This window comes from Coloeus monedula (genome assembly GCF_965178545.1).
Source record: "Coloeus monedula genome assembly, chromosome: 36".
Classification (NCBI taxonomy): Eukaryota; Metazoa; Chordata; class Aves; order Passeriformes; family Corvidae; genus Coloeus; species Coloeus monedula.
The window spans coordinates 1,758,775-1,781,149 of record NC_138816.1 but is presented as its reverse complement, the minus strand read 5'-3'; the positions used below and the strand labels follow the sequence as shown (position 1 = coordinate 1,781,149).

The following is a 22,375-nucleotide window of genomic DNA, read 5'->3' as shown; positions in this document are numbered from 1 at the left end:
TCATTTCGGCGTTTTTCCCCTCATTTTGGTGTTTTCCCCCCATTTCGGTGTTTTCCCCCTCATTTCGGTGTTTTCCCCCTCATTTTGGTGCTTTCCCCCTCATTCTGGGCTCTCTCCCCCACTCCCACCCTCCTTTTCCCCCACTTTGTGCCCCCTCCCCATTCTCACCCTCCTCCCCTCCCTCCACGCCCCCTCCCCTCATTTCCAGCCCCTTCCTCCCCCCTCACCTTCCTCCTCCTCCCTCCTTTCCGCGCCGCTCCGACTGTGGGGACATTTTGGGGGGTCACTGAGGGCTCAGAACCCCCTGGGGACCCCCCCAAATTCCCATCCTGGACCTTCCTCCTTCTCCTCCTCCTCCTCCTCCTCCTCGGCAGCGGCCGCCAGGGCCTGGAGCCGCCGGCTCAGCTCGGCCTCCTCGGCCTCCTCCGGCTCCCGCGGCCGCCGCGGCTCCTTGCGGCGCTCCCGCCTCTTCCGGGACCCCTGCGGGGGGGAACGGCCCTCAATTAGCGCTAATTACCCCTTAATTAGGCTCTGGTTGCTGCTCATTAACGGGCTGGGCGCTGGAGCTGGGCGGGGTGAGGCTCCTCCCGCTCGGGACACGCCCGGTTTGGCCACGCCCATGCTGACCACACCTCTTTAAGTCCCTCCCACTTTGGCTACACCCAGTTAAGCCCCTCCCACTTCAACCACACCCATTTAAGTCCCTCCCACTTTGGCCACACCCAGTTAAGCCCCTCCCACTTCAACCACACCCAATTCAAGCCCCTCCCACTCTGACCACACCCCTTTAAACCCCTCCCACTCTGGCTACACTCACTTAAGCCCCTCCCACTTTGGCCACACCTATTTTAGCTCCTCCCACTTCAGCCACACCCCATTAAGCTCCTCCCACTCTGACCACACCCCTTTAAGCCCCTCCCACTCTGACCACACCCCTTTAAGCCCCTCCCACTTTACCACACAAAGTTAAGCCCCTCCCACTCCAACCACATCCCATTTAAGCCCCTCCCAGTCCAACCACACCTCTTTAAGCCCCTCCCACTCTTGACACGCCCCTTTAAGCCCCTCCCGTTGTTGCCACACCCAATTTAAGCTCCTCCCACTCTGCCACGTGCCTTTAAGCTCCTCCCACTCTGAGCACACCCAATCCAAGCTCCTCCCACTTTGGCCACACCCCTTTAAGCCCCTCCCACTTTGACCACACCCAATCCAAGCTCCTCCCACTCTGGCCACGCCCCTTTAAGCCCTCCCACTCTTGTCACACTCGTTTAAGCCCCTCCCACTTTGACTGTGCCCCTTTAAGCCCCTCCCATTCTTGCCACACCCAATTCAAGCCCCTCCCACACTGACCACACCCCTCTAAGCCCCTCCCATTCCAGCCACACCCCTTCATCCCACTCCCACTCTGACCACACCCATTTAAGCTCCTCCCACATTGCCACACAAACTTAAGCCCCTCCCATTCTTGCCACACCCAATTTCTGCTGCTCCCACATGGGCCACGCCCCTTTAAGCTCCTCCCACTTTGGCCACACCCCTTTAAGCCCCTCCCATTCTTGCCACACCCAATTCAAGCTCCTCCCATGCTGGCCACACCCAAAACAAGCCCCTCCCACTCCAGTCACACCCCATTTAAGCCCCTCCCATTCTTGCCACACTTAATTTAAGCTCCTCCCACTCTGACCACACCCCTCTAAGCCCCTCCCACCCCCTTTCCTCCCTCCCCCCAAGCCCCACCCCTTCCACCCTTAAGCCCCACCCATCCCAACCCCACCCCTTTAAGCCCCTCCCCCTCAACCCCCACCCTCCTTGGCTCCTCCCCATGCCCCGCCCCCTCATTAACCCCTCCCTAATTAACCTGGGGCAGGGGCTGCCCCTCCTTCTCGGGGGCGGGGGGGGCCTCAGCCGGCGCCGCCTTCTCCTCCTCCGCCAGCTCCTCGAAAAACTGGGGGGGATTCGGGCGATTTTGGGGCCGCTCGGGAGCCTCGGGGAGGGGTCCCAGGAATTGGGGGAGGCTCCAGGGTCAAAGGTCAGGGGTCACTCACGGATTTTTTGCCCTTCCGGTCCTTCCTGCCCTTCTTGACCGGCTGGTCTGGGGGGGGGGGGAGGAGAGGGAGGAAAAAGGGTCTGGGGTGCCCAAAATCCGAGGATTTGCGGCAAAACCCCTCCCCGGAATTTGGGGTTTGGTCCTTCAGGGCAGCCCAGGCCCCACAAAGGGAGGAATTCCCCGCACAAAAAGAGGGGTTTGCCCCCAAAAAATGGGGCTCTCCCCTCACAGAAAGGGGACCGCACCCTCCTCACCCCCCTCAAATCCCGGGGGTCCCATCCCGGGGTCTCCCCCAAACCCCGGGGCCCCATCTCGGGCTCCCCCCTCAGTCCCGGGGGTCCCATCTCGGGGTCCCCCCCTCAGTCCCGGGGGTCCCGGGGGTCTCCCCTTCCCCTCTCCCCATCCTGGGGATCCTGAGGGGTCCCATCCCGGGGTCCCCCCTCAGTCCCGGGGATCTCCCCCTCCTCCCCCCCCCCAGTCCCGAGGGTCCCATCCCGGGGTCTCCCCTCAGTCCCGGGGGTCTCACCCTCCTCCCCCCCCCAGTCCCGAGGGTCCCATCCCGGGGTCCCCCCTCAGTCCCGGGGGTCCCATCCCGGGGGTCTCACCCTCCTCCCCCCCCTTCCATTCCTCCTGCTTGGCCCCCGCCGGCCGCGCTCCCTTCGGCATGGCCGGGCACCGCGCTCTGCGCATGCGCTGCCACCGCCGAGCCGCGCCTCTTCCGGGCCGCGCCGCCGCTTCCCATTGGTCCGCGCCGCCGCAAGCCCCGCCCACCGCCTGCGCGCCTCTTCTCCCTTTGGCGCTCGCCGGTTCGTCCCGCCCACCCCTGAGGTGATTCTGTCTCCTATTGGTTGATCCTGCACCGCCCCGTGTCCTGCGCTGCTATTGGTTCGTCTTCCTGTCAATCACGCTGCAGCGCTGAGGCGGCGCGCCTTTCCATTGGCTCCTCCTCCAGCGGTGTCCCCGCCCCTTCGCTCCTATTGGTGGAGCGCGGCCCCGCCCCGGCACGTGAGCTCCCGCCATGCCCCGCAAGCTCCCGTTCAGCGCCAAGAGGAAAAAGCAGCAGCTCCGGGACCGGCGGGAGCGGAAACGGGGCGGTGAGGGGGGGGCTGCGAGCCCCGGGAGTGAGGGCTGGGATCCACGGGACGGGGGGAGAGAGATCCCCGGGAATGAGGGCCGGGACCCCCGGAATATGAGCAGAGAGATCCCCGGGAATGAGGGCCGGGACCCCCGGAATATGAGCAGAGAGATCCCCGGGAATGGGGAGAAAAAAGCCCTCCCGGGATGGAGATAAGAACCCCCGGGATGGTGACAGGGGCCGGGCTGGGACCCTTGGGATGGGACCCTGGGGAACGGACCGGGACCTCCCTGAGCCCCATCCCCGGTGGCCGCAGATGCCCCGGCCGGGCCGGCCTCGGGCCCCGGCAGCCGCAGCGGGAGCCGCGAGCGGGGCGGCGATGGCCCCCCCGGAGACCCCCCCGCTGAGCCCGCGGGGCCCCCCCGGCGCCACGACCCCGGCAGGTACCGAGGGGGGGCCGGGAGGTGGGGAGGGGGCGGGAGCTGAGGGGGGAATTAATGGGGAGGGGGGGAAAACGAGCGGATTTTGGCTGGAAATGGAGTTGGGGAAGAGCCCGGAGAGGATTTAGATTGGAATTGGGAAGGGGAGGAAACCTGGAGTGGATTTAGGGGGGAATTGGGAATGGGAGGAAACCTGGAGTGGATTTAGGCTGGAACTGGGAATGGGAAGAAACCTGGAGTGGATTTACGCTGGGATTGGGAGGGAGAGGAAACCTGGAGTGGATTTAGGCTGGGATTGGGAGTGGGAGGAAACCTGGAATGGATTTAGGCTGGGATTGGGAGGGGGAGGAAACCTGGAGTGGATTTAGGCTGGGATTGGGAGTAGGGGGAAACCTGGAGTGGATTTGGGCTGGGATTAGAAGCGAGGGAAAGCCCGGACTGGATTTGGGCTGGAGTCTGGGATGGGCGTAAACCTGGAGTGGACTCAGCGCAGGATTTGGAACGGGGGAAAACCCGGCCTGGATTCCTCCTGGAATGCAGAACAAGGGAAAACCCGGCCTGGATCCTGGGTCTCCGTGCCCAGAGGGGGGGTCCGGCCGTGGGTGGGTGACCCCAGGAGGGTCCGGCCGTGGGTGGGTGACCCCAGGGGGTCCCGCCCGGTGACCCCGGTGCCCCCCCCAGGTTCCGGCTGCAGCTGGGGGGGCCCCGGGCCGAGGCCCTGGAGCGGCGCCGGCGCCGGGCCCAGGAGGAGCTGCTGGAGCCACTGCCCGAGAGCGCCCTGGAGCTGGACCCCGACAGCGTCTACGGCCCCGGTGAGGGGGAGTGGCCACCGGGAGGGGGGAAATGGCTACTGGGAGGGGGAATGGTCAGTGGGAGGGAGAATGGTCAGTGGGAGCGGAGAATGGCCACTGGGAAGGGGGAATGGCCAGTGGGAGCGGAGAATGGCCACTGGGAAGGGGGAATGGCTGCTGGGAGCGGGGAATGGCCACTGGGAGGGGGAATGGCCAGTGGGAGGGGGGAATGGCCACTGGGAGGGGGAATGGCCAGTGGGAGGGGGGAATGACTACGGGAAGGGGAAATGGCCACTGGGAAGAGGATATGGCCACTGGGAGCGGGGAATGGCCACTGGGAGCAGGGAATGGCCACTGGGAGCGGGGAATGGCCACTGGGAGCGGGGAATGGCCACTGGGAGCAGGGAATGGCTATTGGGAGGGGGGATATGGCCACGGAGAGGGGAAATGGCCACTGGGAGCAGGGAGTGGCCATTAACATGGATGCAGCAGCCACTGGAAGAGGCCTTTGGGCTTTTGTCACGGGTGAGGGCTCCGAGTGACCACTGGGAGGGCTCGAGTGACCCGAGGGAGGGACAGAGCCCTTGGGCTACCACAACCCCCCGCGGAGAGCGGCTCTGTGACCCCGTGTGACCCCCGTGGCCCCGTGGCCACCGTCCCCAGGGCTGGACTTCCCCCGGCGCCCTCCCTGGAGCTTCGGGATGAGCCCCGAGGAGCTGCGGGCGCGGGAGGAGGCGGCGTTCGGGGACTTCCTCAGGGGCCTGGGCCAGCCCGGGGCCAGCGGGGCCAGCGGGGCCAGCGGGGCCAGCGGGGAGCTGGCCCCCTTCGAGCACAACCTGGAGGTCAGAGGGGCTGGAGGGGGGTCTGAGAGGGGGGGGTTTGGGGACAGGGAGGGGTCCGAGGGGGGGTTGGGGTCACTGGGACAGGGAGGGGGACGTGGGAGAGGTCTGGGGGGTTTGGGGTCTTTGGGGACTGGGAGGGGTCTGGGGGGGGGTTTGGGGACATTGGGGAGTGGGAGGGGGATGTGGGAGGGGGTCAAGGGGGCTTTGGGGTCACTGGGGACGTGGGATGGAGGGTTTGGGGTCACTGGGACAGGGAGGGGGACACGGGAAGGGTCTGAGAGGGGGTTGGGGTCATTGGGGACTGAGAGGGGGATGTGGGAGGGGTCTGAGGGGGGTTTGGGGTCACTGGGGTCACTGGGGACAGGGGGAGGGACACTGGGGACACGGGAGGGGTCTGAGGGGGGTTTGGGGTCACTGGGGACACTGGGGTCACTGGGGACAGGGAGGGGGACACGGGAGGGGTCTGAGGGGGGGTTTGGGGTCACTGGGGTCACTGGGGACAGGGGGAGGGACACAAAGGGACACAGGAGGGGTCTGAGGGGCGCGGTGTGGGGGTCTCCCAGAGGGGGGGTCTCCCAGAGCGGGGGTCTCCCAGAGGGGGGTTTCCCCACAGGGGGGGTCTCCCAGAGCGGGGGTCTCCCAGAGGGGGGGTCCCGGCTCAGGCGCCGTCCCCGCTGTCCCCAGACGTGGCGCCAGCTCTGGCGGGTGCTGGAGATGTCGGACATCGTGCTGCTCATCGCCGACGCGCGGCACCCGGTCAGCGCCGCTCCGGGGGGGCACCTGCGGCTCCTGACCCCCCCCTTCGGGGCCACACTGACCCTTCCCGTGGCCACGGGGTGGGGGTCCTTGGGTGCCATCACCCCCTGACCCTTCCCACACCCCCAGGGTGGGGGTCCCCATGTGCCCACCCCCCCTCCCCCGTGACCCTTCCCATGCCCCCCCCCCAGGCGCTGAGCGTGCCCCCCGCCCTGGCCGGCCACGTGACGCAGGAGTTGGGCAAGGGGCTCGTGCTGGTCCTCAACAAGGTGGACCTGACCCCCCCCGCGGTGGCCGTGGCCTGGAGCCACCTCCTGAGGAGCCGCTTCGCCCCCGCCCGCGTGGTGCCCTTCAGCTCGGCCCCCGCGCCGCCCGCGCCGCCCGACCCGGGTAGGGGGCTCGGGGGGGGGCTGGGGGGGGGGCTGGGGTCCTGGGGGGGGGTTTGAGGTGGGTTTGGGGTGATACTGGGGGGGTTTGGGGTGGGTTTGGGGTGATAATGGGGGGGTTTGGGGTGATACTGGGAGGGTTTGGGGTGATACTGAGAGGGTTTGAGGTGATACTGGGGGGGTTTGGGGTGATACCGGGAGGGTTTGGGGTGATACTGGGGGGGTTTGGAGTGATATTGGGGGTTTGGGGTGATACTGGGAGGGTTTGAGGTGAGTTTGGGGTGATACTGGGAGGGTTTGAGGTGGTATTGGGAGGGTTTGGGGTGGGTTTGAGGTGATAACTGGGGGGGTTTGGGGTGATATTGGGGGGGTTTGGGGTGATATTGGGGGGGTTTGGGGTGATACTGGGGGGGTTTGGGGTGATATTGGGAGGGTTTGGGGTGGGTTTGGGGTGATACCGGGAGGGTTTGGGGTGATACTGGGAGGGTTTGGGGTGATACTGGGGGGGTTTGAGGTGAGTTTGGGGTGATACTGGGAGGGTTTGGGGTGGTACTGGGAGGGTTTGGGGTGGGTTTGGGGTGATACTGGGAGGGTTTAGGGTGATACTGGGAGGGTTTGGAGTGATATTGAGGGGATTTGGGGTGATACTGGGAGGGTTTGGGGTGGTACTGGGAGGGTTTGGGGTGGGTTTGGGGTGATACTGGGGGGGTTTGGGGTGATGTTGGGAGGGTTTAGGGTGATACTGGGAGGGTTTGGGGTGACACTGGAAGGGTTTGAGGTGGGTTTGGGGTGATACTGGGGGGTTTGGGGTGATACTGGGAGGGTTTGAGGTGATACTGGGAGGGTTTGGGGTGGGTTTGGGGTGATACTGGGGGGGTTTGGGGCGATGTTGGGAGGGTTTAGGGTGATACTGGGAGGGTTTGGGGTGACACTGGAAGGGTTTGAGGTGGGTTTGGGGTGATACTGGGGGGTTTGGGGTGATACTGGGGGGGTTTGAGGTGATACTGGGGGGGTTTGGGGTGATACTGGGAGGGTTTGGGGTGGGTTTGGGGTGATACTGGGAGGGTTTAGGGTGATACTGGGAGGGTTTGGAGTGATATTGAGGGGGTTTGGGGTGATACTGGGAGGGTTTGGGGTGATACTGGGAGGGTTTGGGGTGATACTGGGGGGGTTTGGGGTGATACTGGGAGGGTTTGGGGTGATACTGGGAGGGTTTGGGGTGGGTTTGGGGTGATACTGGGAGGGTTTAGGGTGATACTGGGAGGGTTTGGGGTGACACTGGAAGGGTTTGAGGTGGGTTTGGGGTGATACTGGGAGGGTTTGGGGTGATACTGGGGGGGTTTGAGGTGATACTGGGGGGGTTTGGGGTGATACTGGGAGGGTTTAGGGTGATACTGGGGGGGTTTGGGGTGATACTGGGAGGGTTTGGGGTGATACTGGGGGGGTTTGGAGTGATACTGGGAGGGTTTAGGGTGATATTGGGGGGGTTTGGGGTGATACTGGGAGGGTTTTGGGACCTTCGGGGGGGGGTTTGGGGGTTGGTCTGGGGTCCTGGGAGGGCAGCACTGGGGGGTTTTGGGGTCCGGGGGGGGGTTTGGGGTGCGTTTGGGGTCCTGGGGGGTTTGGGGTGACCCTGGGGGGTTTTTGGGGTGCCCCGGGGGTGTTTGGGGGGTTTTTGGGGTGCCCCGGGTGTTTTTGGGGTGCCCCGGGGGTGTTTGGGGTGGGTTTGGGGTGACCCTGGGGTGTTTGGGATGGGTTTGGGGTGACCCTGGGGGCTTTGGGGTGTTTTTGGGGTGCCCCTGGGGTGTTTGGGGTGTTTTTGGGGTGCCCCTGGGGTGTTTTTGGGGTGCCCCTGGGGTGTTCAGGGTGGGTGTTTGGGGTGTCCCGTGGGTGTGTTCGGGGTGGGTTTTTGGGGTACCCAGGGTATGTTCAGGGTGGGTTTTTGGGGTGCCCCGGGGGTTTTTGGGGTGCCCCGGGGGTGTTTTTGGGGTGGGTTTTTGGGGTGCCCCGGGGGTTTTTGGGGTGTCCCTGGGGTGTTTTTGGGGTGCCCCGGGGGTGTTTTTGGGGTGGGTTTTTGGGGTGCACGGGGGGTGTTTGGGATGTTTTTGGGGTGCACGGGGGGTGTTTTTGGGGTGGGTTTTTGGGGTGCCCGGGGGGTGTTTTTGGGGTGGGTTTTTGGGGTGCCCGGGGGATGTTTTTGGGGTGGGTTTTTGGGGTGCCCCGGGGGTGTTTTTGGGGTGGGTTTTTGGGGTGCCCGGGGGATGTTTTTGGGGTGGGTTTTTGGGGTGCCCCGGGGGTGTTTTTGGGGTACACGGGGGATGTTTTTGGGGTGCCCCGGGGGTGTTTTTGGGGTGGGTTTTTGGGGTGCACGGGGGGTGTTTGGGATGTTTTTGGGGTGCACGGGGGGTGTTTTTCGGGTGGGTTTTTGGGGTGCCCCGGGGGTGTTTTTGGGGTGGGTTTTTGGGGTGCACGGGGGGTGTTTGGGATGTTTTTGGGGTGCCCCGGGGGTGTTTTTGGGGTGGGTTTTTGGGGTGTCCCTGGGGTGTTTGGGGTGGGTTTTTGGGGTGCCCCGGGGGTTTTTGGGGTGGGTTTTTGGGGTGCACGGGGGGTGTTTGGGATGTTTTTGGGGTGCACGGGGGGTGTTTTTCGGGTGGGTTTTTGGGGTGCCCCGGGGGTGTTTTTGGGGTGGGTTTTTGGGGTGCACGGGGGGTGTTTGGGATGTTTTTGGGGTGCACGGGGGGTGTTTTTGGGGTGGGTTTTTGGGGTGCCCGGGGGGTGTTTTTGGGGTGGGTTTTTGGGGTGCCCCGGGGGTGTTTTTGGGGTGCACGGGGGATGTTTTTGGGGTGCCCCGGGGGTGTTTTTGGGGTGGGTTTTTGGGGTGCACGGGGGGTGTTTGGGATGTTTTTGGGGTGCACGGGGGGTGTTTTTGGGGTGCTGACCCCCCCGTGCCCCCAGGGCTGCAGAAGAAGCAGAAGCAGCGGGGCGGGCGCTGGGGCCGGGCCGTGGGGCCGCGGCTGCTGCTGGAGGCCTGCGAGGACATCGTGGGGGGGGCCGGTGCGTGGGGAGGGGGCTGCGGGCTGGGGAGGGGGCTCTGGGGGTGGGGGAGGGGCTGGGGGGCACCCAGGGGGGGCTCTGAGGGCACCCAGGGGGGTTCTGGGCGTGGGGAGGGAGTGGGGGCACCCAGGGGGCTCTGGGCGTGGGGAGGTGGTTCAGGGGGCACCCAGGGGGCTCTGGGCGTGGGGAGGGGTCTCTGTGGGCACCCAGGGGGGCTCAGGGGGTTGGGGAGGGGGTGGGGGCACCCAGGGGGTCTCTGGGGATGGGGAGGGAGCTCTGGGCATGGGGAGTGGCTTGGGGGGCAGTCTGGGGGCACCCAGGGGGGCTCCAGAGGGTGGAGAGGGGCTCTGGCTGTGGGGAGGGGGCTCAGGGGGAACCCAGGAGGGCTCTGGGCATGGGGAGGGGGCTCAGGGGGTTGGGGAGGGGGCTCGGGGCACCCAGGGGGCTCAGGGGTTGGGGAGGGGCTCTGAGGGCACCCAGGGGTCTCAGGGGGTTGGGGAGGGGGCTCGGGGGGCACCCAGGGGGCTCTGGGGATGGGGAGGGGGCTCTAGGGGCACCCAGGGGTCTCAGGGTGTGGGGAGGGGTCCCTGTGGGCATCCAGGGGGGCTCAGGGGGTTGGGGAGGGGTCCCTGAGGGCACCCAGGGGTCTCAGGGGTTGGGGAGGGGCTCTGAGGGCACCCAGGGGTCTCAGGGGTTGGGGAGGGGTCCCTGAGGGCACCCAGGGGTCTCAGGGGTTGGGGAGGGGCTCTGAGGGCACCCAGGGGTCTCAGGGTGTGGGGAGGGGTCTCTGTGGGCACCCAGGGGTCTCAGGGGTTGGGGAGGGGTCCCTGTGGGCACCCAGGGGGTCTCTGGGGTTGGGGAGGGGTCTCAGGGGTTGGGGAGGGGTCCCTGTGGGCACCCAGGGGGTCTCTGGGGTTGGGGAGGGGTCTCAGGGTGTGGGGAGGGGTCCCTGTGGGTGTCCCCGGTGCCCCCTGAGCGCCCCCCGGTGCCCGCAGTGGACCTGAGCAGTTGGCGGGCGCGGCTGGAGCGGGGGGAGGGGCAGCAGCAGGAGGAGGAGCCGGGCGGGGCCGAGGATGAAGATGAGGATGAGGATGAGGATGAGGATGAGGATGAGGATGAGGATGAGGATGAGGATGAGGAGGGGGCCGCAGCCCCCCCCCGGCAGTGGCAGCGCTACCGGCACGGCGTGCTCACGCTGGGCTGCGTCGGTGAGCGCCGGGGGCGGGGCTTGGGGGGGCGGGGCTTCCTGGCAAGGTGGGGCTGTGAAGGGGCGTGGCCTGTGCTGGGTGGGCGTGGCTCGCTGTGGGTGTGCCCATGTGGGTGTGGCCTATCCCGGGTGGGCGTGGCTTGGGATGGGTGTGTCCAGGGTGGGTGTGGCCTATCCCAGTGGGCGTGGCCTGTCCTGGTGGGCGTGTCCCTGGTGGGCGTGGCCTCTCCCCAGTGGGCGTGTGGCTCACCATGGGCGTGTCCCGGGTGGGTGTGGCCTGTCTGGGTGGGTGTGTCCCGGTGGGTGTATCCCGCTGTGGGTGTGTCCCGGGTGGGCGTGGCCTCTCCCCAGTGGGTGTGTCTCACCGTGGGAGTGTCCCGGGTGGGCGTGGCTTGTCCCTGATGGGTGTTTCTCACCGTGGGCGTGGCCTGTCCGGGTGGGCGTGGCCCGGGTGGGCGTGTCCCGCTGTGGGTGTGTCCCGGTGGGCGTGGCCTATCCGAGTGGGCGTGTCCCGGGTGGGCGTGTCCCGGTGGGCGTGGCCTGTCCCGGGTGGGCGTGTCCTGCTGTGGGTGTGTCCCGGGTGGGCGTGTCTCACTGTGGGTGTGCCCCGGGTGGGTGTGCCCCACCATGGGCGTGTCCCGGTGGGCATGGCCTGTCCTGGTGGGCGTGTCCTGCTGTGGGTGTGTCCCGGGTGGGCGTGTCTCACTGTGGGCGTGTCCCGGGTGGGTGTGTCCCGGGTGGGCGTGTCCCGGTGGGCGTGGCCTGTCCTGGTGGGCGTGTCCTGCTGTGGGTGTGTCCCGGGTGGGCGTGTCTCACCGTGGGCGTGTCCCGGTGGGCGTGGCCACTCCCCAGTGGGTGTGTCTCACTGTGGGTGTGTCCCGGGTGGGCGTGTCCCGGTGGGCGTGGCCTGTCCTGGTGGGCGTGTCCTGCATGTGGGTGTGTCCCGGGTGGGCGTGTCCCGCTGTGGGTGTGTCCCGGGTGGGTGTAGCCCGTCCGGGTGGGCGTGTCCCGCTGTGGGTGTGTCCCGGTGGGCGTGTCCCGTCCCGGTGGGTGTGTCCCGTCCGGGTGGGCGCGTCCCATCCGGGTGGGCGTGTCCCGTGCTGACCCCGCCCCCCAGGCCTGCCCAACGCGGGCAAGTCGTCGGTGCTGAACGCGCTGCTGGGCCGGGCCGCGGTGGGCGTGTCCCGCGCCCCCGGCCGCACCCGCTACTTCCAGACGCATTTCCTGGCGCGCTCCGTGCGCCTCTGCGACTGCCCCGGCCTCGTCTTCCCGTCCCGGGCACCGCCCGAGCTGCAGGTGAGAGCCACACCTGGGCAACTGAGAGCCACACCTGGGCAACTGAGAGCCCATGGGGTACCTGAGAGCCACAGGGGCAACTGAGAGCCACACCTGGGCAACTGAGAGCCCATGGGGCAACTGAGAGCCTCACCTGGGCAACTGAGAGCCACACCTGGGCAACTGAGAGCCACAGGGGCAACTGAGAGCCTCAGGGGCAACTGAGAGCCTCACCTGGGCAACTGAGAGCCACAGGGGCAACTGAGAGCCTCACCTGGGTAACTGAGAGCCTCAGGGGCAACTGAGAGCCACAGGGGCAACTGAGAGCCTCACCTGGGCAACTGAGAGCCACAGGGGTACCTGAGAGCCACACCTGGGCAACTGAGAGCCTCAGGGGCAACTGAGAGCCTCACCTGGGCAACTGAGAGCCACAGGGGTACCTGAGAGCCACACCTGGGCAACTGAGAGCCTCAGGGGCAACTGAGAGCCTCAGGGGCAACTGAGAGCCCCACCTGGGCAACTGAGCGCCACACCTGGGCAACTGAGAGCCACAGGGGTACCTGAGAGCCCCAGGGCTACCTGAGAGTCCCACCTGGGCAACTGAGAGCCCAACCTGGGCAACTGAGAGCCTCACCTGGGCAACTGAGAGCCACAGGGGCAACTGAGAGCCCAACCTGGGCAACTGAGAGCCCCAGGGGCAACTGAGAGCCACAGGGGCAACTGAGAGCCACACCTGGGCAACTGAGAGCCATAGGGACAACTGAGAGCCACACCTGGGTAACTGAGAGCCACAGGGGCAACTGAGAGCCACAGGGGCAACTGAGAGCCACAGGGGCAACTGAGAGCCTCACCTGGGCAACTGAGAGCCACAGGGGCAACTGAGAGCCTCAGGGGTACCTGAGAGTCCCACCTGGGCAACTGAGAGCCCCACCTGGGCAACTGAGAGCCTCACCAGGTCCTGGCAGGGCTGTACCTGACCCTGTTTTATCCCAGGTCCTGGCAGGGCTGTACCTGACCCTGTTTTTATCCCAGGTCCTGGCAGGGCTGTACCTGACCCTGTTTTATCCCAGGTCCTGGCAGGGGTGTACCTGACCCTGTTTTATCCCAGGTCCTGGCAGGGGTGTACCTGACCCTGTTTTTATCCCAGGTCCTGGCAGGGGTGTACCTGACCCTGTTTTTATCCCCAGGTCCTGGCAGGGGTGTACCTGACCCTGTTTTATCCCCCAGGTCCTGGCAGGGCTGTACCTGACCCTGTTTTATCCCCAGGTCCTGGCAGGGGTGTACCTGACCCTGTTTTTATCCCAGGTCCTGGCAGGGGTGTACCTGACCCTGTTTTTATCCCAGGTCCTGGCAGGGGTGTACCTGACCCTGTTTTTATCCCAGGTCCTGGCAGGGGTGTACCTGACCCTGTTTTTATCCCAGGTCCTGGCAGGGCTGTACCTGACCCTGTTTTTATCCCAGGTCCTGGCAGGGGTGTACCCCATTGCCCAGCTGCAGGACCCCTACTCTGCCGTGGGCTTCCTGGGCTCCCGCCTGGCCCTGCCCCCGCTGCTGCAGCTGCGCCCCCCGAGCGGCCCCGGCTGGACGGCCTGGGAGCTCTGCGAAGGTGCCGGGAGCTGGATTCGGGAATTCGGGATTTGGGATTCGGGAATTCGGGGATTTGGGATTCGGGATTTGGGGAATTTGGGATTTGGGAATTTGGGATTTGGGATTCGGGATTTGGGATTTGGGAATTTGGGATTTGGGATTCGGGAATTTGGGATTTGGGAATTCGGGATTCGGGGATTTGGGATTCGGGATTCGGGAATTTGGGATTCGGGGATTCGGGAATTCGGGAATTTGGGATTCGGGATTCGGGGATTTGGGATCCAGGATTCGGGAATTTGGGATTTGGGATTCGGGAATTTGGGATTCGGGAATTTGGGATTTGGGATTCGGGAATTTGGGATTTGGGAATTTGGGATTTGGGATTCGGGAATTTGGGATTTGGGATTCGGGGATTTGGGAATTTGGGATTTGGGAATTCAGGGATTTGGGATCCGGGAATTTGGGATTCAGGGATTTGGGAATCCGGGAATTCAGGAATTTGGGATTTGGGATTCGGGATTTGGGATTCGGGAATTTGGGATTCGGGAATTCGGGATTCGGGAATTTGGGATTCGGGAATTCAGGAATTTGGGATCCGGGAATTTGGGATTCAGGGATTCGGGAATTCGGGATTTGGGAATCCGGGAATCCGGAATTCAGGATTCGGGGATTCGGGATCCGGGAATTCGGGATTCAGGAATTTGGGAATTTGGGATTCGGGAATTTGGGATTCGGGAATTTGGGAATCAGGAATTCGGGATCCGGGATTCGGGAATTTGGGATTCGGGAATTCGGGATTCAGGAATTTGGGAATCCGGGATTTGGGAATTCGGGAATCTGGGAATTCAGGAATTCGGGATCCAGGATTTGGGATTCGGGATTCGGGAATTTGGGATTCGGGGATTCGGGAATTCGGGATTTGGGATTCGGGAATTTGGGATCCGGGATTCAGGAATTTGGGAATTCGGGATCCGGGAATTCGGGAATCTGGGAATTCTGGAATTCGGGATTCAGGAATTTGGGATTTGGGAATTCGAGAATTTGGGATTTGGGATTCGGGAATTTGGGATTTGGGGATTTGGGATCCGGGATTCGGGAATTTGGGATTCGGGAATTCAGGATTCGGGAATTTGGGATTCGGGAATTTGGGATTCGGGATTCGGGAATTCAGGAATTTGGGAATCCGGGATTTGAGAATTCGGGATTTGGGAATCTGGGAATTTAGGAATTTGGGATCCGGGATTCGGGGATTCGGGATTCGGGAATTCGGGATCCGGGATTCAGGAATTTGGGAATCCGGGATTTGGGAATTTGGGATTCGGGAATCCGGGGCCTTTTTGGGGCCTTTTTGGAGCCGTTCCTGGGAATTCGGGAATTCGGGGCCTTTTTGGGGGTCGTTCCTGGGAATTCGGGGCCGTTCCTGGGAATTTGGGGCCTTTTGGGACATTTTTTGGTGGCGTTTAGGGGGGTTTGGGGGCGTTCAGGGGGATTTTGGGCTGTTTAGGGGGATTTTGGGGCGTTTAGGGGGGTTTTGGGGCGTTTAGGGGGATTTTGGGCTGTTCAGGGGGATTTTGGGACACTTGGGGTAGCGGGCGACATTCCCGGCGTTATTTTTAGAACTCCTGCTCTATTTTTGGGGCGATTCACGACGATTTTGGGGTTCACTCGGAGCCGTTTCGGGGATTTTTTTCGGGGCCGTTCCCGAGCTTTCCCCCAATTCTCAAATCCCTTCGATCCCACCCGTTTCTCCCGGAATTTTTGGGGGTTTTTCCCCCCCAAGCCTGGGCAGAGAAGAGGGGCTACAAGACGGCGCGGGCGGCTCGCAACGACGTGGCCAGAGCGGCCAACGGGATCCTGCGGCTGGCGGCCGAGGGGCGGCTGCGCCTCTGCATGACCCCCCCGGGCTACAGCGCCCACAAAGGTACCCCAAAACCCCAAAAAACCCCCCAAAACCCCAAAAAACCCCCCCAAAAAAACCCAGAAGAACCAAAACCCCAAAAAACCCCAAAAAACCCCGCCAAAAAACCCCAAAAAACCTAAAAAAACCCTGCAAAAAAACTCCAAAAAACCCCCCAAAAAAACCCCAAAAAACCCCAAAAAAACCCCAAAAAACCCCCCCAAAAAACCCAAAAAACCCCCCAAAAAAACCCAAAAGTCCACGAAAACCCAAAAAACCCTAAAAAACCCCGCCAAAAAACCCCAAAAAAGCTAAAAAAACCCTGCAAAAAAACCCCAAAAAAACCCCAAAAAAACCCCCCAAAAAACCCAAAAAACCCCCCAAAAAAACCCAAAACCACCCCCAAAAAACCCAAAAAACCCACAAAACCCCAAAAAACCCCCCAAAAAAACCCAACCCCCCCCAAAAACCCAGAAACCAACAAAACCCCAAAAACCCCCCCAAAACCCCAAAAAACCCCCCCAAAAAAACCCAAAAGCCCACAAAAACGAAAAAAAAAACCAAAAAACCCCGCCAAAAAAACCCCAAAACACCTAAAAAAACCCTGCAAAAAAACCCTAAAACCCCCAAAAAAACCCCAAAACAACCCCAAAAAAAACCCCAAAAAACCCCCCAAAAAAACCCAAAACCACCCCCAAAAAAACCAAAAAGCCCACAAAAACCAAAAAACTCTAAAAAACCCCGCCAAAAAAACCCAAAAAAGCTAAAAAAACCCTGCAAAAAAACTCCAAAAAACCCCCCAAAAAAACCCCCAAAAAAACCCCAAAAAACCCCCCAAAAAAACCCAACCCCCCCCCAAAAAACCCAGAAACCAACAAAACCCCAAAAAACCCCCCAAAACCCCAAAAAACCCCCCCCAAAAAACCCAAAAGCCCACAAAAACCAAAAAAACCTCAAAACCCCCTCAAAAAAACCCCCAAAACCCCAAAAAACCTAAAAAAACCCTGCAAAAAAACTCCAAAAAAACCCCAAAACCCCAAAAAACCCCAAAAGCCCACAAAAACCCAACCCCCCCCCAAAAAAACCCCAAAACCCCAAAAAAACCCCCCCCAAAACACCCAAAAAACCCAAAAACCCCCCAAAAAAACCCCAAACCCACCCCCCCAAAAAACGTAAAAAAATACCCAAAAACCCCAAGAAACCCCCAAGAAACCAAAAACCCCCCAAAAAAGCCCCTAAAAACCCCCAAAACCCCCCCCAAACCCCAACCCCCCCAAAAAAACCCAAAACCCAAAAAAAAAACCCCCAAAAAAAACCCCCAAAAAAAACAAAAATCCCCCAAAACCCCCCCAAAAAACCACCCAAAACCCCCCAAAAAAACCCCAAAAACTCCCCCCAAAAACCCCCAAAAAACCCCAAAAACCCCCCAAAAAAACCCTAAAAAACCCTAAAAAAACACCCAAAAAGCCTGGGGGCTCCTGGGGGGAATTTGGGGGGTCCTGGGTCCAGCCCCGGGGGGGATTTGGGGTGATTTTGGGGGTTTTTGGGTCATTTCTAGGGGGGGTTGGGTCATTTTTGGGGGGTTTTAGGTCATTTCTGGGGCATTTTGGGTCATTTCTGGGGGATTTGGGGGTTTTGGGTCATTTCTGGGGGTTTTGGGTCATTTTTGGGGGTTGTGGGTCATTTCTTTGGGGTTTTGGGTCATTTTTGGGGGGTTTGGGTCATTTTTGGGCAGTTTTAGGTCATTTCTTGGCAGTTTAGGGTCATTTCTGGGGGATTTTGGGTCATTTCTGGGGCATTTTGGGTCATTTCTGAGGGTTTTGGGTCATTTCTGGGCAGTTTTGGGTCATTTCTGGGGGATTCTGGGTCATTTCTGGGGGATTTGGGTCATTTTTGGGCAGTTTTAGGTCATTTCTGGGGCATTTTGGGTCATTTCTGGGCAGTTTTGGGTCATTTCTGGGGGTTTTGGGTCATTTCTTTGGGGTTTTGGGTCATTTCTTGGGGTCTGCCCCCCACCCTCGGGGGGATTTGGGGCTTTCTGGGTCATTTCTGGGGGGTTTTAGGTCGTTTCTGGGTCATTTCTGGGGGATTCTGGGTCATTTCTGGGCGGTTTTAGGTCGTTTCTGGGGGATTTCTGGGTTATTTCTGGGGGGTTTTAGATTATTTCGGGGGGGGGTTGGGGCATTTTTGGGGGGTTTCTGGGTCATTTCTGGGGGATTTGGGGTCATTTCTGGGCGGTTTTAGGTCATTTCTGGGGGATTTGGGGTCATTTCTGGGGGTTTTAGGTCATTTCTGGGGGTTTTGGGTCATTTCTGGGCGGTTTTAGGTCATTTCTGGGGATTTTGGGGCATTTTTGGGGGGTTTCTGGGTCATTTCTGGGGGATTTGGGGTCATTTCTGGGCGGTTTTAGGTCATTTCTGGGGGTTTTGGGTCATTTCTGGGCGGTTTCTGGATCATTCCTGGGGGATTTGGGGTCATTTCTGGGGGTTTTAGGTCATTTCTGGGGGTTTTGGGTCATTTCTGGGCGGTTTTAGGTCATTTCTGGGGATTTTGGGGCATTTTTGGGGGGTTTCTGGGTCATTTCTGGGGGATTTGGGGTCATTTCTGGGCGGTTTTAGGTCATTTCTGGGGGTTTTGGGTCATTTCTGGGCGGTTTCTGGGTCATTCCTGGGGGATTTGGGGTCATTTCTGGGGGTTTTAGGTCATTTCTGGGGGTTTTGGGTCATTTCTGGGCGGTTTTAGGTCATTTCTGGGGGTTTTGGGTCATTTCTGGGCGGTTTCTGGGTCATTCCTGGGGGATTTGGGGTCATTTCTAGGGGTTTTAGGTCATTTTTGGGGGGTTTTAGCTCATTTCTGGGTCATTTCTGGGCGGCTTTAGGTCATTTTTGGGGGGTTTTAGGTCATTTCCGGGGGGTTTCAGGTCATTTCCTGGGGTCTGCCCCCCCCCGCCCGGGGGTGCCCCCCACCCGCTGACCCCTCCCCACCTCCCCTCCCCCCTCCCCAGAGCAGTGGGAGCAGCACCCCGAGACCGCGGCCATGGCGGCGCTGGCGGGGGGAGGGGCGGCCCCCCGAGCCCCCCCCGGCTCCAGCTCCGACGAGGAAGAGGAGGAGGAAGAGGAGGAGGGGGAGGGGCCCGATCAGGCCACGCCCCCTCCCAGCCCCGCCCCCAACCCCTTCGCGCTGCTGGGGGAGGGCGAGTGCTAAGCCCCGCCCCTTCCGGGGGCAGCGGCCAATCGGAGCGCGAGGATGGCCGCACGCCCATATATGGAATAAAGCGAGGTTTATTTCTGCAGAGCTGATTGGCTGAGGGCCGGCGCCACGGCGGCCAATCACGGCGCAGCGCCTGGGGAGTGATGTCATTGCGAGGCCACGCCCCTTTCCGTAGCCACGCCCCCATTTCCTTATTTGGGGACGTGGCCACACCCACCACGCTCGTTTGTATTTGGCCACGCCCATTTCACCTTATTTGGAATTTGCCCCGCCCCCTTTTAAAGCCCCTCCCACATCTCCTTATTTGGGGTTGCCCCCGCCCCTCGCTGACCTGTGGGCGTGGCCTGACCGGGTGGGCGTGGCTCAGGTGGGCGTGGCTCAGGTGGGCACAGGTAGCGCCGCCGGCGGCCGCAGTGGAGGCAACGAAGGACGAGGCGGGGCTGGCCACGCCCTGGGGCGGGGCAGGGGGCGGGGCCAGGTTCAGACACACCCCAAAATGCCCCAAAACGCCCCAAAAACCACTCCCCAAAACACCGCGAGATCCACGCCCTAAAACCGCCCTGAAACCCCTCCTAAATCCACCGAAAATCCACCAAAACTCCCCTCAAATTCCCCAAAATGCCCCCAAAACCCCAAATTCCCTGAAATTTCCCCCAAATCCCAAATTCCCCAAAATCCTCCCAAAATCACAAATTCGCCCGAATTTCCCCTAAAACCCCAAATCCTCCCGAAACCCCAAATTCTCCCCAAAATCCCAAATTCCCCCAAATACCCCCAAAATCCCAAATTCCCCGAAATTTCCCCCAAATCCCCCCAAAATCCCAAATACCTCCAAATTCCCCCCAAAATCAGAAATCCCCCCAAACCCCCCCCCCAAAATCCCAAATCCCCCCAAACCCCCCAAAATCCCAAATCCCCCCCAAACCCCAAATTCTCCCAAATCCCCCCCAAACCCCAAATCCCCCCAAACTCCCCCAAAACACCAAATGCCCCCTGATTTCCCCCAAAATCCCAAACCCCTCTAAAATCCCAAATCCCCCCAAAACTCCAAATCCCCCCAGATTCCCCCCAAAATCCCAAATACCCCCAAAATCCCAAATACCCTCCAATTCCCCCCAAACCTCCAATTCCCCCCAAACCCCCCCAAAACCCCAAATCCCCCCGATTTCCCCCCAAACCGCACCCCTGAGGCGGAGGCCGCCCCCCAGCCCCGGCGCCAGGAGGGAGCAGCAGCGGCGGCAGAGGCGGCGTTTGACCGAGGGGGTCCTGGGGAGGGGCAAAAAGGGGGGTCAGGAGCCCCGAAATCGTCACCAATCACCCCAAAATCACCACAAATCCCCCCCAGATCCCCCGGAACTGCTCAAAGCCACCCCGAAAACCTTCAAGTTCCCACAGAATCGCCCCAAATCCCTTCAAAATCAGCCCAAAAGCCTTCAAAATCACCATTAAATTGCCCAAAGCCCACAAAACCCCCCAAAATCCTTCGAAATCACCACTAAATCGCCCAAAACCCCACAAAATCTCCCAAAACCCCACAAACTTCCCCCCGAACACCACAAAATCTTTCAAAGTCACCACTATAGCACCTAAAACCCCAGAAAATCCCCCCAAAACCCTTCAAAGTCCCCCATAAATCCCCCCAAGACCCCACAAAATTCTCACGAAACCCCACAAAATCCCAAAACCCTTCAAATTCACCACTAAATCACCCAAAACCCCACAAAATCCCCCCAAACCCCACAAAATCACCCCAAACCCCCCAAATTTTCCCCTAGACCTCCCCAAGCCCCCCCGAACCCTTCCAAATCACCCCTAAATCCCCCCAAAATCCCCCAAAAGCCCCAAGCTTTCCTCTAGACCTCCCCAAAGCCCCCCAAAACCCTTTAAAATCACCCCTAAATCCCCCAAAACCCCACAACCCCCCCCAAAATCCCCTAAAACCCCACAAATCCCCCCAAAACCCCACAAAATCCCCCCAAAACCCCCCCAAACCCCACAAAATCCCCCCAAACCCCACAAATCCCCCCAAAACCCTTCCAAATCACCCCTAAATCCCCCAAAAATCCCCCAAAAGCCCCAAGCTTTCCTCTAGACCTCCCCAAAGCCCCCCCAAACCCTTTAAAATCACCCCAAAATCCCCACAAAAACCCCACAACCCCCCCCAAAATCCCCCCAAACCCCACAAAATCCCCCCAAAACCCCACAAAATCCCCCCAAACCCCCCCAAAACCCCACAAAATCCCCCCAAAACCCTTCCAAATCCCCCTAAATCCCCCCAACCTCCCTCCAAACTTCCCCCCCAAACCTCCCGAACTCCCCCCAAAAAATCCCCCCAAATCCCTCCCCCACCCCCCAAAATCCCTTAAACCCCCCCCCCCTACCCCTCCCGGCGCCCCCCTCGTTCCCCCAAATTGCCCAAATCCGCCCGAATTGGCCCCAAAAAGCACATCCTGAGCACGAGCCGCCGCGCCGCCGCTCTCTGCGTGCTGAGGTAGAACCGGGCCAGGCCGGGGCTCCGCGGAACCGCCCAATGCGCGGCCTGGGGGGGGGGGCGGGGGGGGAACGGACGGGAACACCGCGGCTTTAGGGGGGTGCAGACCCCTCCCCAAATTCCCCCCGACCCCAAAAGGACCCCCCCACACCCCCTCGAGACCCCTCAGAACCCCCCAAAGCCTCCTCAGCACCTCACGGATGCTCCCCGAGAACCGGGACCCCCCCCCCCCGGGGTCCCCCCCAAATGCCGGCGCCCCCCTCCCCTCACCTGGAACAGGAAGTTCAGCCGCTGGAGCGCCTCACGGTCCCTCACGGGCGCCGCCATCTTGGGGTTGGCTCCGCCCCTTCGTGGGCGTGGCCGGTGATTCTCATTGGACGGCGCCTCAAGGGGAGGCGCGCGTCACTTCCGGTGGCGGGAAGGGCTCGGCGGGAAGCGCGGTGAGGGGAGGGGGGGGCAGGACCCCCTCAGGGGACGATTTTTGGGGATTTCCCCCCCAATTTGAGAGACCCCTTTTGGGGACCTCCTTTGAGAACCCCCCCACACTCTTTAGGGACCCCTTTGGGGATCCCGTTTATGTCGCAGCCTCGCTTTGGGACTCCCTCTGAGGGACCCTCGCAGTGGCCGCGGGTCCGTCCCTGGCCCTGTGTCCATCCCTGTGTCCGTCCCTGGCCCTGTGTCCACTCCTGGCCCTGTGTCCATCCTGTGTCCGTCCCTGTGTCCATCCCTGTGTCCGTCCCTGTGTCCGTTCCTGTCCCTGTGTCCGTCCCTGTCCCTGTGTCCGTCCCTGGCCCCGTGTCCCTCTGTCTGTCCCTGTCCCTGTGTCCCTTCCTGTCCCCGTGTCCCGTCCTCTCTCCCGTGTCCCTCTGTGTGTCCCCATCTCCACCCCGACATTCCAATGTCCCTCTGTGTCCGTCTCCACCCCGACATTCCAATGTCCCTCCGTGTCCCTCCGTGTCCCCACATCCCGTGTCCCTCCCGTGTGTCCCCACGCCCCTCCGTGTCCCCGTCTCCCTCCCTGACCCCACCCCGACATTCCAGTGTCCCTCCGTGTCCCTCCGTGTCCCCACATCCCGTGTCCCTCCCGTGTGTCCCCACGCCCCTCCGTGTCCCCGTCTCCCTCCCTGACCCCACCCCGACATTCCAATGTCCCTCCGTGTCCCTCCCGTGTCCCCGTGTTTGTGTTTTTCCCGTCCCCACGCCCCTCTCCGCCCCCTCCGTCCCCACCTCCGTCCCTCCCCGTCCCGGCTCTGTCCCACCTCCGTCCCCACCTTTCTCCCACCTCCATCCCCACCTCTGTCCCCACCTCCGTCCCCA

The 22,375-nt window shown here is 61.7% G+C and overlaps 3 protein-coding genes across 6 annotated transcripts in view; 1 reads left to right on the top strand and 2 right to left on the bottom strand.

Moving 5' to 3' along the window:
* ABCF1 (ATP binding cassette subfamily F member 1) overlaps nucleotides 1–2,767 on the bottom strand; it is a 33,553-nt gene extending 30,786 nt beyond the window's left edge. For 3 of the 4 annotated variants that reach the window (XR_014227188.1, XM_082299979.1, XM_082299980.1), the window contains exons 1-5: nucleotides 2,653–2,767; nucleotides 2,046–2,092; nucleotides 1,859–1,945; nucleotides 336–480; nucleotides 228–262 (exon numbers count right to left, since the gene is read on the bottom strand). Coding sequence is in view for 3 of the 4 variants with exons in the window: in XM_082299979.1 (XP_082156105.1) it covers nucleotides 228–262; nucleotides 336–480; nucleotides 1,859–1,945; nucleotides 2,046–2,092; nucleotides 2,653–2,737 (399 nt within the window). In the remaining variant the exon portion in view is untranslated. The remainder of the gene's footprint in view (nucleotides 1–227; nucleotides 263–335; nucleotides 481–1,858; nucleotides 1,946–2,045; nucleotides 2,093–2,652) is intronic. The other variant, XM_082299981.1, reaches the window with a different exon arrangement.
* Nucleotides 2,768–3,041: 274 nt separating this feature from the next.
* GNL1 (G protein nucleolar 1 (putative)) lies at nucleotides 3,042–18,630 on the top strand. The gene is made up of 12 exons (XM_082299986.1): nucleotides 3,042–3,141; nucleotides 3,439–3,565; nucleotides 4,244–4,374; nucleotides 5,017–5,195; nucleotides 5,880–5,951; nucleotides 6,143–6,341; nucleotides 9,293–9,391; nucleotides 10,387–10,599; nucleotides 11,716–11,894; nucleotides 13,335–13,479; nucleotides 15,241–15,381; nucleotides 18,362–18,630. Exons 1-12 carry the CDS (start codon nucleotides 3,066–3,068, stop codon nucleotides 18,559–18,561), a joined length of 1,761 nt encoding a protein of 586 aa, XP_082156112.1. The 5' UTR covers nucleotides 3,042–3,065; the 3' UTR covers nucleotides 18,562–18,630.
* RPP21 (ribonuclease P subunit p21) lies at nucleotides 18,590–22,292 on the bottom strand (the record flags this gene model as incomplete). Its single annotated transcript, XM_082300084.1, has 5 exons — nucleotides 21,329–22,292; nucleotides 21,019–21,106; nucleotides 19,751–19,833; nucleotides 18,899–19,018; nucleotides 18,590–18,700 (listed from the first exon to the last, which is right to left on the bottom strand). Coding segments are annotated over exons 1-5 (459 nt in total), but the record flags the coding sequence as incomplete, so codon positions are not given.
* Between the last annotated feature and the right edge of the window lie 83 nt (nucleotides 22,293–22,375).

Bases quoted from the DNA above. Each gene is read 5' to 3' on its own strand.
- GNL1 (XM_082299986.1), top strand. From the start codon at position 3,066: ATGCCCCGCAAGCTCCCGTTCAGCGCCAAGAGGAAAAAGCAGCAGCTC. The intron at 3,566-4,243 runs GTACCGAGGGGG...TGCCCCCCCCAG, and splicing joins CGGCGCCACGACCCCGGCAG to GTTCCGGCTGCAGCTGGGGG. The intron at 11,895-13,334 runs GTGAGAGCCACA...TTTTTATCCCAG, and splicing joins GGGCACCGCCCGAGCTGCAG to GTCCTGGCAGGGGTGTACCC.